General features: G+C 49.2%; 2 protein-coding genes across 2 annotated transcripts; one reads left to right on the top strand and one right to left on the bottom strand.

The window, feature by feature from the left end:
- Positions 1-8313: 8313 nt before the first annotated feature.
- BCR38DRAFT_444072 (uncharacterized protein) lies at positions 8314-9669 on the top strand. Its single transcript, XM_040860915.1, is given in 2 exon segments — positions 8314-8352; positions 8364-9669. 1 exon segment carries the CDS (start codon positions 8463-8465, stop codon positions 9552-9554), a length of 1092 nt encoding a protein of 363 aa, XP_040712566.1. The 5' UTR covers positions 8314-8352; positions 8364-8462; the 3' UTR covers positions 9555-9669.
- Positions 9670-16280: 6611 nt separating this feature from the next.
- BCR38DRAFT_444084 (uncharacterized protein) lies at positions 16281-16553 on the bottom strand (the record flags this gene model as incomplete). Its single annotated transcript, XM_040860916.1, has 1 exon — positions 16281-16553. Exon 1 carries the CDS (start codon positions 16506-16508, stop codon positions 16281-16283), a length of 228 nt encoding a protein of 75 aa, XP_040712567.1. The 5' UTR covers positions 16509-16553.
- Positions 16554-16692: the final 139 nt, after the last annotated feature.

A 16692-nucleotide genomic window follows, 5' to 3' on the forward strand; every position in this document is an offset into this window, starting at 1 on the left:
CATGCCAGCGACACTGTCGTCTGTTAAGTTACGCCTTGCGTACTGCCAGACCGTGACCTGCGCGTGAAGAGCGCATGTGATTCTGCGATGGGTGATGTGGAGTGGTTTACCTGACTGTCCTGATGTCGGATCAGTCGCCTCTCACGCCAGCGACACTGCCGTCTGCTGAGCTACGCCTTGCGTGCTGCCAGACCGTGTCCTGCTCATGAAGGCTTCATGATGCTGTGGGAATCCTGGTGCCAAATCAATCGCCTCTTACGCCAGCGACACTGCCGTCTGTTGAGCTGCGCCTTGCGTGCTGTAGACCGTGACCTGCGCGTGAAGAGCGCGTTGATGTTGCGAAGTAGGATCCAACAGAGTAATCAAGTGATCGTTCAGTAACGATGAGATGCTACCATGAGGGATTCAACCCTCAGATGATGACTCTGTACAGATCCTGTATTGGTTACGATGCTCGATGCGCAGTGTGATGTGTGTATTGACTGCTCGGAGTGCCTCTATAAGAAGTTACATCTAAGGTAGGTAGGCAGGTGCCGACCTTTTTATCTACCCAAGCGATTTCACTGCCTTAGGCACCACCTCAGGCACCACCTAGGCACACAATGGCCATTTTCTGAAAGTTAGTCGCTAAATATTGCAAATATCCGGGAAGTCCGCTTACTCTCGCTAGAGTCCTTACTTCTCCTTAGTCTCTACGTTAGGTTTTGTTTTATAGTACACTTGGTTTTAGCCGTGCTTGGATATCGATTGCTCTCTTTATATAACGTATTTCACCCCCATTCCGACACCCTATAAAACAAAACACCACGAATAACACTGCAATTTCAAACAACCACCACAAATTCAATTCTGAACAACTATACAATCGCTTTCGACAGTAGATACATTAGATATTTCTGAACCCGAATCATCAACAAGAGCTTCATTAGATACTTCCCTCATCCGCCGTACGTCCTCAATCCTTGCGAATTTCGCGTTTGGACTTATTTGCACCTTCTTTTTTTTCCGTGGCTTCATAAGCTCCAATCGCTGTTTTAAGCCCTTAATTTGTAATTCTGCGCTTACTAATAGATAATCCTTCTCATCAAACCCTTTTTTCATCTTTCTAAATAGCTGGCGTTGTGTAGTCATGTTAGTTTGTTGGAGTCGATTGAACTCCCTAAACTGGCGCTCTATATCTACGCTCTTCTTTGGCGTTGACCATACAACATTGCCCTCTGAAGGCGTCTGGAGCGTTTTCCGGACTTGCTGGGTTGTAATAAGAATATCTGGACCTTGGTGACGTGTGCGGTTGCTATTTTCAAGTAGAAGAGGGCTAGTAAGGGGCCTAGCGACATTTAGGGGCCATAGACCACTTGTACGCTAACCAGACTTGATATTTTGAGCCGTTAGGGCCCTCTGGCGTGCTCTGGCGTAACAGCGCATAAAATTTCACTTGCCAATAGGTACTGAATCAGTTAATAGGGTTAAAAACCCGACCTCCTTGCGATATGCCGTTTTCATAGCTGAGAACACCCCAACATCGAGGGGCTGAAGGACATGAGATGAGTGTGGGGGTAAAAATAATAAGTATATGTTGTTTTGATAGCAAAGAGACATAAAATTATCAGTTATGTGACTACCGTGACCATCCAAAATAAGTAAACGAGTGTCTGAAGGGTCCTGAGGAAGCGTAAGGGGTATAAAAATGTCTTCAAGCCATTTGATAGCTATCGTATCGTCTGTCCAGCCCTTGGGGGATGCCTTGAAGCGCCAGTCCTTGAAGTCCTGAAGATTTTTATCAGGGAACCACTGCTCTTGGACGTCCTTGCCCTTGGAAATAACCAGTGGGGGTAAGGTATTGCCGAGGGCATCCACACATTCCAAAATTGACGTCCACGCCCTCGAACCAGGCTGTTTCTGGTGTATTGCGCGTAAGGTAGCGCTCCCGACAACTAGCCCAGAGCCCCCTTGACCCTCCATAAGGCCATGCTCATCCATATTATACCTGCATTGCGGCTTAATCGCTTGAATTGCAGGAATACGTAATTTTGAAGCAAACCAGGCTTGGATTACCTCGGTAGACGCGCCATTGATACGCTGAGAGTCGATACGGCGTTGCTTTTTAGTCTTTAGTGCTGGATGACGCTTTAGAAAGGCTTCCAGCCAATTCTTGCCGAGTGGTTGGTGGTCACCTTTGAGGGCTAGGACGCGCTGCGCGAGCTCCTTGATTTGCGCGTGTGTTGGGGCTAGTCCAAGGGCTTCCTGGACCAAAACCCAGTCTTCTAAGTGTTTTTCTTGCACTGGAGATAGCCTCTGCTGGCTAGCAGAGGCCTCGCGACTTGATTCAGCGCCTTGAAGTCTGTCGATAAGTGTAGTCCTTGGTATACCCCAATCCAGGCCAGCGCGTCGCACAGATTTACCATTTGCGACGTCTAGAACGGCGGCAGCGAGGTCTTCTTCCGTATATGAAGGCATTGATAGCAGATCAGATCGAATACTTGGAATAAAGTCAATTGAAGCAAAAGTGGTTGAGAAATAAAAGGATAATGTAGATAGCGGTGTGGTTATTGTTGGGGTTTACAGGGGTGTCGGAATGGGGGTGAAATACGTTATGCTTTTATCCGGGCTCAAGAGAGGCTGCAATTATAAGCTCCAATGCTAGTCATTCCCGATACATACGACCATAGGCTGCAGAGAACTCGGGATCCCGTCCGCTCTCCCTTAGATAAGCTGCAAACCGCTGGATTAGTAGTTGAGTGGGTGACCATCAGCGAATACCCAGTGCCGTATGTTTTTGCTATTTTTGGACATTATGTGAAACCTCACATCATGGAGACTATTAAACCCTCTGAGAGAGATGATGGATTCCCCCCCTTCGAGCAGCTACTAAAGAGCCTTGTGGAGGTAGCGGATCTCCCTAGAGAGCGAAAGATCACGCCAGAGTAGCTTCCGTCTGTTCGTCAGCCTCAAAATACGAACAGTCAAGATGTAGCACTACTTCTTTATTTTATACTCGTTAATTAGCTAGCTTGAGAATAATCTTGTTGATAAAGTCGATACTAGATACAGCACCACTAATGCCTCTCATCAAGGTGAGGCTTTATCTAGCGAGGGTAATGATATCCAATCTGGCGAATGGGAGGCCGATGACATTATTGAAAAAGAGGACATCGACAGCGTTATGCACTACATGAGGACCTGGAAGCCAACACTCGAGCCTGAAGATAACGTGGTACATGTGAAGAGTTGATTCAGCAGTGGAAGATAAGGGTTCAGGTATAGTGTAGAGGTAGAAACAGTTGTGAGATCAAGACGTACCGAGCTACTGCTAAAGGTCAGGTTCGGGTTTTTTAAGCCCGTTATCGCTTTCTTTAACTTCTTATTGGTATCTTTTCTTTCCTAGAATTAGAAGGTTTTGTTAGTACTTCAATGGTACCGGTAAGACGATTAAGAATAAACCTGTTATGTCCTTCTCTCCTTTGAATGGAATAAAATAAACATTTTTAATTATTTTTTTATTATTAAATACGCCGTAGGCTCGAAGCCCCCGGTACCTCTACTAGTACTCCCGTATGTCAAACCGTGCCCTAATGGCTGGACTAAATACATACGCTGCGTCGTCGGTTCGCCCTATTGGCGACTGCGTTGCGTTCACTACCATACTACGTTGGTTCTCAACCTACCAACAAAGTCCCCCTGAGAAGATCGATGCTATCTGGGCCTTGAAGCTGTCCGACCCGTCCCTAGCAGCCACCTTACAATAGTCCCACTAACTACTGGTTCTCCTGTTGCCGTTGCGAGGTCTCTGCGAGAGTATAGTGGCTGTGGTGCGATAGCGGCCCGTAATCGTTCCCTCGGTCCTTCCAACAGCCCGCAAAAGAGGATTACGTGCTCTGCCGTCTCAGGGGCGTCGCCACAGTGGCATAGCGGCGAGTACACGCCAAAAGCCCCTGTCTTGAATAAGAAGGCTGCTAGTCCTATTTTTTCCGTCCTGATCTGGCACAGCGTAGACGCTTCCAGTCGGTTCAGGCCGAAATACTTGCCCCCTTTCGGTATCTGCATCGAAGGGCCCTCCGGTTCCTCAGCGATGGCGCGTCGCTGGCGATCGTGATGCTCTGCTCCGGTGAGCCATCTCTTCCTCCAGTGGCCGAGGAGGACAGCCGGGACCTCCCTTTCCTCACTCATCCACTCGGAGCCCCGGGACTCCTTCTCCATAGTGTACCCTGCCGGTCGGAGTAGCTGCGACGCCTGCTTCCTCTTCGCCGGCCTATCCTGCCGGAGTATATGTGACGCTTTAGCGCTCGCGCTGCGAAGCAGATTTCTCTTCCCGCTAAGCCGTAGCCGTTCTTCAAACTTAGCAGCCCGGGCACTAAGATAGAGGTCTAGTGGCGGGATTGCTGCTTCTGCTTCCAGGTGGCGAACCGGCGTCGCTTTGTGGGCGCCACAGACTACCCGGAGGCACTCGTTCTGTATCCCCATCAGGCTCTTAGCTGGCCCTGCCGGTTCCTCACTTATAGTATGCCACGCAGTCGCCCCGAAGGCGATCGCGCTACGGATAACCACCGTATATAACAGCCTCGCCCGTATAAGATCACAGCCCCACGACATATTGACTAGCTTTGTCAGGGCTAGCTTTTGAGTTGCCATTTTTGTTTTAACCCGCTCAACATGGGCGTGCCACGTCAGTTTGCGGTCGAACCAGACTCCTAGGAACCTCGCTGAGACTACCGGCGACACTGTGGCGTCCCCAAGGCGAATACTTTGCGGCAAGGGCTCTCGGGCCCTAGTAAAGTGCATTAGCTCACTCTTCTCAGGGGCGAACTCCATCCTGTGCCTCACTGCCCACCGCTGACACGTAGCCCATGCGCCCTCCAACCGGCGGCAGGTCGTGTCTGGATCGGTGCCGACGCTTAGCAGGTTCGTGTCGTCCGCGAACCCGACTATTAAAAGTAGTGGGTGCTGCTCCGCTAGCTCCTCGTACAGCGTTGAAATGTATAATATAAACAGTATCGGGGATAGTGGTGACCCCTGGGGGACGCCAGCTCGTAGGGGGATTGGCTCTGACTCTTTGCCATCGAACCGGAGGCGTACCGTCCTATCCTCCACGAAGCTGCGTACCCACTCCTGAACCCACTCCGGGTAGCCTTTCCGGGCTAATATGGAAATCAGCCGTCTGTAATTGACCGTATCGAATACCCCCTTGATGTCTAGCTGTAGCAGCGAGGCGATGCCCCCGCGTCTCCACGCCGTATAGACCACGTCCTCAACTATACGTATTGCCAGTTCGGTGGACCTCCCAGCGCGGTTACCCATTTGGCCGTTTGGTAGTAGGCCGGCCGCCTCAGCTACTTTGGTGATACGCTGGCTCATCGCCGTCTCTATTACCTTCCCTACCGTGCTAAGCAGGGCAATGGGGCGCCAGCCGCCAGGGGTCTGCTTCTGAGCTGTCGTTTTATTAGGCTTAGGGATAATAACCACCCTCGCTGAGCGGAAGCGCTCCGGGTAGTACCCCAGCCTAAAGCTAGCTGTTGCCAGATCCGCTAGGATCTCCCATAGGGGTTCACCGCAGGCCTTTAACAGGCCAGTGGGGATCAGGTCGTCGCCGGGAGCCTTTCAAGCAGCCGTTCCTTTGATGATAGACTCGATATCCATTGTGGTCACCTCCCTAGGGACGTTCAGCTCTGGTCTCGTCTGTAATAGGCCGCGATCGAGGTCCGATAGATCTATACACGGGTCTGGGAAGAACCTCTCAGCTAGTAATTTTGCCTTCTCATCATGTGTACGTGCCGTAAGCGTGTCGCCGGCGTCCCTCCGGAGATCTGGCAAGCCGTGGGCCTCAGGGGGGGCCCAGCTCCGTAGCCTAGCCCACCTCTGCAGTGCCCACAGGCTTTTGTGATCATTCGCCGAAACATTTTTTTTATCCTAGCAAGAGTGATTTTGGAGGCGCGATAAAAATAGAGCTATATAACTGAACATTCCCGGCTGGTTGTAATGGTATCTGTGAATCTCTAATTATATTCTATCCATTCCGACTTAACCTAGCATTACTGAAACAAACTAACTTATTCCCTCATGATTTAGAAAAAGCTACTGAATTAAGAACGTAGTTAGATTACCCGATGTTGCTTTTTAATAATGCAGTAAGTTCGAACCAGAATTCTGCTAATAGGATACACTTCCTATTCCCTTGTATAGATGTCAGAGCCACAAGTGTCATCCGAGGCGGGCCGGCTTCCACCAGGTAGGAAGCCGTTTGTGGCGGCTAGAGAGCCGCTTGTGGCGAATGAGAGCCGTTGAAGCCGTTTGCAGCGGATAGGGAATCGCTTGGTTGCAGATAAGGAGCCGCTATCCAAGATATTGGCCGAAGTCGGAGGAACACAGACATACGGAAGCAAACATCCAGAATCCAAGAGAGAACCTCGGCTGGCTATAAGTAAGGAGTCGAGACGGAGGAAGATATAGAGGGCAGAGATCAATGAACTACTGTGGACACCCCTACCTGCCATCACCAAGTGACCACCAGGGGGACACGCCTATTTCTCCCCTTCACTCTGTACTATCGCCTTCGGTCCAGGCCGTAACCTGACAATAGAGATATAGGCTATTAAGAGCGGTCGATTCTCTCGAGCTCTTTTTCCCATCGAATTTAGTACTTGCTTAGCGAGTTGTAGGCAGTGGATAAAGACTGTTTCCAATAGTCGAAACACAAACCAGAGAGTCGTGGTACTGCAGTATAGGCATTGATATCAGGTGCTTGAGATCGTGTAGGAGAAACCAAGTTATCAATTTGCCGTCCAGTTCTTTGAAGCTGTGTAGGGGAGCAAATTATGTTATTACAAATGTATTTTAGCTAATACTATTTGATCTACTTAATTTAAGAAACATTTATTACTGTTTAATGTCCGCTCCAATATGAATAGCAACTTTTAGTTTTGGCTTGCCATCTTGCTCGGAAAAATGCAGCTGGCCTTGCGATTTCCATTGTCCTGATTAATGATTGTCTCTAATTTTGCCCAACAGGCTCAAGGTCATTGCCACCGGACTAGGCGGCAGCGTCAGCTATTCGCATCCGATATCAAGGGCAGAGCTCTACAGCTTTAGAGCTCTTTGAAAGTCGGCGCTGTAAAACGCTCCGACTGACTCCACGCCAAGATCTTCTTTACTATTACTGCCGCTGGTTATCATTTCACCGTCATTGTTGGAATTTGCGTACGAGATCCAATCAGACTGTGATGATGGTGAATAGCAGACTTCATGTAGTGATCCGATACCTCTCCTACCTTACCTACGGTCAACTTCAACGCGCCTTCGAGCTCTGAATTCGGTATATAAGCCCTCCCCGAATCATAGTGAGAATATTTTCGTGAACCACCTCAGCTTAGAACCATGCGGATTGGGCCATCTTCGGACCTGCAGTCTCCGTAATATCACTAAATGTGTGACGGGCTCACTGCGAAACTATACAGCTCAACATGGCCAAATACTGTTAATTATCTAACTGAGGAGGAAAGTAAAATAAGCAAGTTTTCCGGGAACACAAACCATGTTTTTATATGCCCTCAATGGTTCCTTTGGTGGACCCGGACGCAAGGTTCTTGCAGCTCCGGGTCCCATTTCAGGCACAGCCTGTCACAAAATGCAAATATATTTTGGAACTTTTCGGCGGCAATAGCGATATGGAGCGTAGGTTGGCTTATCATTCTTTATAATCTTGCGTTTTATAATACATTTACTTTGTTGGTAGGTTGAGAGCCAACGTAGTATGGTAGTGAACGCAACGCAGTCGCCAATAGGGCGAACCGACGACGCAGCGTATGTATTTAGTCCAGCCATTAGGGCACGGTTTGACATACGGGAGTACTAGTAGAGGTACCGGGGGCTTCGAGCCTACGGCGTATTTAATAATAATAATACATTTGGGTTTTTCTGTGCTTGGGTATCGATTCGCCCTTGTTCTAGGCGTTTCTATCTGAGCTTAAGGGAGGATTTAGTTCTACATAATACGTGACTCTTGGTAGTTCACGTGATCCCTTGTATCTGGCGCCTTGCATATTACTAGACCGCGTATTACGCGTAAAGAGAGGATCTAATATAGTGTAACTAACTGCGGGATTCAGTCCTCTATCAGTGGCTCTGTGCAGATTCTATCGTGATTGGTGTGTCTGTGTTGGCTGCTTTTGTACTACGTTGCCTACTAGAAGTACTATGTTGGTAAGCCAAGCTTGGAGGTCTGACCCCACTAGCTACACTTGCCGCTATACTGCCTTCGGCTAGGGCATAACTGTGGCGCTTGTTCCCATACTAACCAATTAATCCTTTCGGTTTCACTAACAAACGCGTAGCTTATTAGAGCGCAGCCGACCGTGGTCATCTTTTCGTCTTCTTTTCGTCTTCTCCTCGCTGTATTCTTTGTTTCTCACTGTGAAGATACAAAACGACTGTGAACACACTTCTCCATCCGAAATCACAGCTGCTTTGTGATGACACCCTTGGAGCAGTACCTCAATACGTTGGATCTGCTGCGTTTTCTCAAACAGGAACCCAGGCACTTCAATACAACCGATCATGTCCCAGTAAAGCAGCGAGCACCTATGTTTGGCCTCACATCCATCGACGACGACTCTTGGCTCATCGGAGACCGTGTCGTACTCGCCCGCTCCGGCCAACCCTGGCCTAGTCATACGCCAGGTCTCATCAGCACCTGGACTTCGTCCGATGGAAACCATTATGCCATTTCAGACGCGCCTGTTCCGCCACCAACTTCTCGTCCATGGGCGCCGGGCGACTCTCCCGTTCTTGCACATCTCGCCGCAGGCGGCGGAATTTCTATTTCCACCGGGGATGATGCCGACCTAGCTCAAGTTACAAGCAAATGCGTCTACTACATCGGAGATGCCTTCATCAAGATGCACCACACTATACACTGCGACTCAACCGACGAGCACGTAGCCATTAATGAATTGCGTCAACGCCTTCCAAACCGCACATTCGCGCTCCCTACAGTCCTTTATCAGGCCCGCTATGATGACCGCTACTTCCTCGTCACATCGAAGGTTCCCGGTGAGACGGCCGAGCGGCTGTGGTGGAGTCTTGACGACGCCGTCAAGAATCACTACGCAGAGCTCATCGCCCAGGCCTGCATTGAGGTTGCCACTCTGACCTCCAACGACCTGGGCACCGGCATCGACGGATCTGCTGCGGAAAACGGGCGCTTCCGGAAGTCTTTAACGCGAAAAGACATGTCGGATATGCATGCCAACTGCAGGATGCTCAACCTCGACGTGGAATCCTCATTCTGCCTGTTCCATGAAGACCTGGGGCCCACGAATGTCATTATCAACCCCCAGAGCCGGGCGATCGGTATCATTGACTGGCAGGCTGCCGATTATGTCCCTAGGGAATGGATTGGTATTGCCTTTGCCCGCGCGCTGGCTATGGTGCAAGATCCACCTTTCCCGGAGGGCTATGAATCGAACGATTACGCTAAGCGTGTGTGGGAGGCGCTGCAACGGCGTGGGTTTGGTGATGATGGAAGCGCTTGGCTGAGTTGGAAGAGACTTGACTGGCAATAGATGTATCTTTTATCCATAAAGACGATAACGTAGTCCACAAGCGAACGGGTCACCCAACCGAACGGGTCACGCCAACTAGCAAAACATGGAATTCAACACGATTTCGCAACCACAACGCCGTAAATATACTCTTGCCCAGATGATTCTATCTCTACCTGACAGGTTCGCGCATTATGCCCGGTCTTCCCGCATACGCCACAGCGCCGTTGCCGTGGCTGGCCACGATTTGATCCAGCGCTATTTCCACGCATTTCCTGCTGTACTTGCTGCGCAACGTCCTTTTGATCTTGAAGATCTTGTACGTCTTGTGAATTAAGTGATCCTCCAAGCCGTACTCGTGTTTTTTTGGCCCTGCGCCGCTTGCTAATTAGAGCATTTGCCTCTCGAAGTTCCGCGACCTCAGCTTGGAGTAAAGCCATCTTATGCATAATACTCCGCGCTCCTTTCGAAAACTGATCGATAGCATCGTAAATTGACGTCGGGGAGCTATTTTGATGCCTGGCAATTCGAGATTTAATAAATTCGGATTGCGAAGTAGCCTCGGTTGGGTTGTTTGGCGTCCGAGAAGCCCAAGGAAGGGTTTCCCGCGTAGGGGGCCGGGAGGACGTTGGAGTCTGTAATTTCACATCCAGCTTCTCAATAACAATATCTGGGCTTAAAGGCACAAGCCCAGCCCCTTGAAAGCCTGCACGAATATTGCTTTCGGTCAGGCTCCTCTTGAACGCGTCGCAAAATGCCGGAAGAAAGTCCTCCTTTGTGATATGCGAGTCGCGTAGCAGTCGGTTTGCCATATCTTCAACAGCACTTAGCCGGGGAGGAAATGCTTGCGAATCTAGCTCAATTATCCGGTGAATAATCGTATTTTCTTCTAGTTTTGTTAAATTCCGACCGGACTATCACAAGGTGGCTACTCAGAACTGGCCGGATAGCGCTTAGGCCCGGATAATATCGATCTTCTCAGGGGGACTTTGTTAGTAGGGTGAGAACATAGTATTGTGGTGAACGTAACGCAGTCGCTAATAGAGCGAACCTACGTAGCAGCGTATGTATTTAGTCCAGCCATTAGGGCACGGTTTGACATACGGGAGCACTTGTAGAGGTACCGGGGGCTTCGAGCCTACGGCGTATTTAATAATAATAATAATAAATTCCGACCGTTAGCTTCGATATTGCGACGTGATTGACGTTTTTGAAGACGCGCCTGGAGAGTGGTATTCGAGACTTTGTAGATTGTTGCAGCACGTCGGATACTAAGTGTTGAGTCATTTCTGATAGCCTGAGTTGCAAGGAGTAATTGAGATTATTTTTGAGCAGAATCCATCGAGAATTAGTTGCGTGGTAAAGTTAGGAAGTTTAGTTCTATTTTTTGCTATGGGCGTGACCCGTTCGGTTGGGTGACCCGTTCGCTTGTGGACTACGTTACCGCATGCTGGGGTTAGCATATCCTTAAAATATCCCTCTCAGCATACAGAATTAAAATAGATTCAAAATCATTGTGAGGAATATGTTCTTACTTCTCCGTAGTCGCAACTAGTTATCTGAGTGCCCAACTGTTGTTCAAGTTATTTCGGTAGAAAATCCAACCGTTAATAAGGCTGCAACTAATGAAAGCTACTTTCAGGTCGTTCTAGATTTCCCTAGGACATTCTCGAGCTGCCATATCTCTAATGGTCATCCTTCCCGAGAAAACTTTTCCAGGATCCATTACTGGAGTATCTGGGTTTCCTACCAATCGTAGTAGATGACCCAGGTATTTCACTACCGTTCCTAGTCACTAGTCCGACACAACTTCAGTTGCTAATATAAGTATTCACCTCTGAAGGGCGTCACCGCTGGTGGTCACGACTTAGTTCGATATTGCTCAGTGAGGGATTCAACCCTCAGATGATGACTCTGGACAGATCCTGTATTGGTTACGATGCTCGATGCGCAGTGTGATGTGTGTATTGACTGCTCGGAGTGCTATGTAAGAAGTTACATCTAAGGTAGGTAGGCAGGTGCCGACCTTTTTATCTACACAAGCGATTTCACTGCCTTAGGCACCACCTCAGGCACCACCTCAGGCACACATATGGCGCTCAATCCCACACTTAGTATATAACACTTCTTAGCTAGCTCGTTAATATAAACCCTTTGATAGCACCGGTTTACTAGTGTGATCAACACACAGGGTTTTAGCAACTGCTAGAAGTTTCTTATTATAACGGTGTAGCTTCTAGGTGCTAGGATGGGAGCCTGACCCTAACCCTAACCCAGCCTTAGAACTCGTCAGGACTGGGCTAGTATAGGTCGTTCGGATAGTGGTTAGCAAGGCGTTATTGTTGGACCAAATTGACCGTCAAAAGACGAAGGACCCACTCGTTGTAGAATGAGGTATTTTTGGTAATTATAATTATTATTATTAAATACGCCGTAGGCTCGAAGCCCCCGGTACCTCTACTAGTACTCCCGTATGTCAAACCGTGCCCTAATGGCTGGACTAAATACATACGCTGCGTCGTCGGTTCGCCCTATTGGCGACTGCGTTGCGTTCACTACCATACTACGTTGGTTCTCAACCTACCAACAAAGTCCCCCTGAGAAGATCGATGCTATCTGGGCCTTGAAGCTGTCCGACCCGTCCCTAGCAGCCACCTTACAATAGTCCCACTAACTACTGGTTCTCCTGTTGCCGTTGCGAGGTCTCTGCGAGAGTATAGTGGCTGTGGTGCGATAGCGGCCCGTAATCGTTCCCTCGGTCCTTCCAACAGCCCGCAAAAGAGGATTACGTGCTCTGCCGTCTCAGGGGCGTCGCCACAGTGGCATAGCGGCGAGTACACGCCAAAAGCCCCTGTCTTGAATAAGAAGGCTGCTAGTCCTATTTTTTCCGTCCTGATCTGGCACAGCGTAGACGCTTCCAGTCGGTTCAGGCCGAAATACTTGCCCCCTTTCGGTATCTGCATCGAAGGGCCCTCCGGTTCCTCAGCGATGGCGCGTCGCTGGCGATCGTGATGCTCTGCTCCGGTGAGCCATCTCTTCCTCCAGTGGCCGAGGAGGGCAGCCGGGACCTCCCTTTCCTCACTCATCCACTCGGAGCCCCGGGACTCCTTCTCCATAGTGTACCCTGCCGGTCGGAGTAGCTGCGACGCCTGCTTCCTCTTCGCCGGCCTATCCTGCCGGAGTATATGTGACGCTTTAGCGCTCGCGCTGCGAAGCAGATTTCTCTTCCCGCTAAGCCGTAGCCGTTCTTCAAACTTAGCAGCCCGGGCACTAAGATAGAGGTCTAGTGGCGGGATTGCTGCTTCTGCTTCCAGGTGGCGAACCGGCGTCGCTTTGTGGGCGCCACAGACTACCCGGAGGCACTCGTTCTGTATCCCCATCAGGCTCTTAGCTGGCCCTGCCGGTTCCTCACTTATAGTATGCCACGCAGTCGCCCCGAAGGCGATCGCGCTACGGATAACCACCGTATATAACAGCCTCGCCCGTATAAGATCACAGCCCCACGACATATTGACTAGCTTTGTCAGGGCTAGCTTTTGAGTTGCCATTTTTGTTTTAACCCGCTCAACATGGGCGTGCCACGTCAGTTTGCGGTCGAACCAGACTCCTAGGAACCTCGCTGAGACTACCGGCGACACTGTGGCGTCCCCAAGGCGAATACTTTGCGGCAAGGGCTCTCGGGCCCTAGTAAAGTGCATTAGCTCACTCTTCTCAGGGGCGAACTCCATCCTGTGCCTCACTGCCCACCGCTGACACGTAGCCCATGCGCCCTCCAACCGGCGGCAGGTCGTGTCTGGATCGGTGCCGACGCTTAGCAGGTTCGTGTCATCCGCGAACCCGACTACTAAAAGTAGTGGGTGCTGCTCCGCTAGCTCCTCGTACCGGTAGTTATAAGATCTGACAGTTATTAATATTAGGCTTAATCTTCTTGACCTTCTAGACCTCCATGATACCGGCATAGCTTTCTAGTTCTATAAATTCGCCTAGGAACTTGTTAAAAGGCGAGTCGTTCCGCATTATGGGAATAAGCTTGAGATTAGCTTCTAATGCTAGGTCTACGATAATGTATTTAGTGTCTAGTGTACCCTGGAGTTCGTCTATTCTGTAATAAGTCTACTAGCTTATCTTGGCGGAGTATTTAGCAATAGAGCTATTAGATTGTGGGAAAATAGTCTTGTATTGAAGATGCCATGATCTCTGGAAAATCCTGAGAGAAGTAAACAGCAGCTATAAGGGCCTTATATAGACAGGAATGCACGATGCCTGTCCCACAGGCAGGACTTGTGTGGTTCGATGGGTAGTGGTCATATTCGCCCATAACGTACGGTACGTGGCCATATGTCCTTCCAAGACTGGCAGTCTTGGTGTTGTGGCCTTGAAGGTCTAACAAGAGCCGCAAAGGTACTCGATAAATTAGCCAGCGCATGCCTCAATTAGGCCGATAGTCAGGAGGATCTTAGTATGCTCGGAGGTAAAAACCTTCAATACATGAACGCATATGGAAGGCAAATGTATATTTGGCTACTAAGAAGGATGGGAAGAACAGAAGAAAATACTAGGTTCCCTAGAACTACTTGAAAAGAGTGTGAAAGCAGGAAACCAAGCATGGGCCACTTGATGTCCTGCGCAGTGGTCCAACATGTAAGATAGTACAGATGATAAATACTAAAACTAAGGGAAAGTTCTGAATAACTGCTAACAATGTAATAATCTTGCCTTGATACATCTCTGCCTCCAGCCGGTTGCTCCTTGCCACTCTGTCAGTGCAAATAAAATCAGGATTCAGGATTAACCCAATAGTTTCCCTGACTCCTGACATGATTCCACATCTTCACTCCTCTCTCCACGCCACCGGAGTAATCTATTGAAATGTTACTACAACCACCTGATTTATCATGAATGCTGGACGCTTACCATCGATAAGATGGCGATCATGTCGGAAGTTTCGGATATCTCAAGCGGATCCGGGGACTTGCCCACTGCATGCCTCAAAATATTCTTCTGTTTTAGTGCCTCCTTTCCCATCACTAACCGTTCGGGTCTTCTTAACCATTTGGCCGCAAGTGAATGGCGTACTCTTGGTTATATGGTTGTAGCCGCATTTGGAACAGTTGGCCATGTTTTCAGGAGGAGTTGAAATAGGTAGGATACTGAGTGAGCTATAAAATTTGACTGGGTAAGTACTCCACCAGCTGTAGAGATGCGAAGATGGGGTAACCTTAGGCAGGTATTCTGAAGGATGGAAAGGACGGGGGAAATTCATAAAAATCGACCAGCTGAAGACGAAGTATTTATATACGCTACGAGGCAAGTTCTAATACAGCATTGGAGCCCTTGTCGAATCGACTCTGTCCCATGGGGAACTATTAGATCTGCTGTGGCACGGTCTAATTCGTTGGAGTTAATTGTTCGACAATAAATGATTGATGTATCCAAGAGGCGGTCAAGTCCTCGATTCAGACATGATAATCGATACTCGGTACTGCGACAATATTAGGCAATGCTGCTGTGGCCAATAGCCATGAGAGTCTATCTGATTGATTAATTGATAATTCATTCATAAGGCTCCTTGGTTCTGGAGGTCCTTTGGAACTTTTTGACTAGGTAGGGAAGGTGGCAGTGCATCTGGTCTAGAAATCTGACCCTATTCAGGCCTCCCTGAACGAGTGGTACAGCCATGATTGATTGTGAAGGGGAAGTAAAGCTGGCGATCTTTCGCGAACCCTGCGTTCTGCAGATGATGGGCCATTCTCAACCGGGAGTCGGCCCAGGTTCTGCAAGTTGCAACCAACGTTCACTTACCGGCCATTATCAATCCTGGGCTGGAGATAAGTGATCATCGTCCGAGGATCCGATTGGCAGATCTAGCGCATCAAGCCAGACAGCCATTGTGAAATCTACCCTCGAGCCGGCTTCTCACCAAGGAGTACATGCAACTCCCTGTCAAAGTCACCTGCATTTATGTGTTGGCCTAAGAAGGACATATGGCCACGTACCGTATGGGCCAATATGACCACCACCCATCGAACCACATAAGTCCTGTCTGTCTATGTAAGCCCGTATGATATTAGCGTTAACGATAGCTTCCTAAAAATTAGTGGTGACTCAATCGCCGTAATACGTCTCGTAGCGGTAGCACATGAGCGAGGCCTCGCTATAACGATTACGGATATTAAACCGGCCCCGATTATACCACCTAGCCCTAAAGGTGACAGAGTCAGCCGACGCAGATAAGGCGACCAGGCATATATGGCTGCTTGATAGAGGTGTGCAAGAGTGAGCTCTGTGGGAATGATCGCGTTGTGCCCGTTGTATCCAGTACCATAGTATAGCAATATAAGGTTGAAAGTCATCGATGTGGCATCCCTGTGGCCATTCTACCAGTTTGGCAGCAGGGGTCCCACAGCCACTGCTCTGTTTAGTAGTGCATCGGCCGTTGTCTTCTACCGACTGGGACCTCCCAACTCCCTCGAGCTTTGATATTGGTGACCATCGATAACTAGTTTGAGAAATCGATAGAGAGCATTGTCTTATGCGAAGGGGCCGTTGCCTGAATACCGATCAGAGGGGTAATACACACTTGATACAGAGGATGAAGGCACCCAAGATTCCAAAACTGCCTTCATGCATGCTGTCGCCGTTGCTTCTACGTACCGTTATGGCCGCAGTCATCGCACAATTTCCCATCCGCAAAGTGGCGATACGTATCATCGAATAGCTTATCATACCAAATAGCGGAATAATGGGCTAAAAGACGGTGGCGAACGCCTTCAAATTTTGATAGCATACTGCGAATTTCGCATTAGGCCTCCCTAAAGATTCCAGAAGTGCTTCTTTACGCACAAAGCGCTCAGGAATCCGCTGACCGAAACCACACTGAATGCATTCAACTCCTCGGTGCCTGTGCTCGGCATACCCCTCGGATTTCTTGGACGGCCTCCGTTTCCGCCTGGTTTCTCCATGCTTGTGCATCATTACAGCCAACACATCGCACCTGCAGTCTTTGCCCAGCTTGTGCCTCGCCATCTCGAATATGATATCATTGTGCAGGTTCTATCCTATATGCACCTGGGATCTCTCGAGTAGGCATAGCCCTCCCAATTTCCCGATTATCTCTATTTAATATGAATACGAGCAACAGTAACTTGCCGCCGACCAT

Source organism: Pseudomassariella vexata, assembly GCF_002105095.1.
Source record: "Pseudomassariella vexata strain CBS 129021 chromosome Unknown BCR38scaffold_12, whole genome shotgun sequence".
Lineage (NCBI taxonomy): Eukaryota > Fungi > Ascomycota > Sordariomycetes > Amphisphaeriales > Pseudomassariaceae > Pseudomassariella > Pseudomassariella vexata.

Excerpts from the sequence above, each read along its gene's own strand:
- BCR38DRAFT_444072 (XM_040860915.1), top strand. The coding sequence starts at position 8,463 with ATGACACCCTTGGAGCAGTACCTCAATACGTTGGATCTGCTGCGTTTT.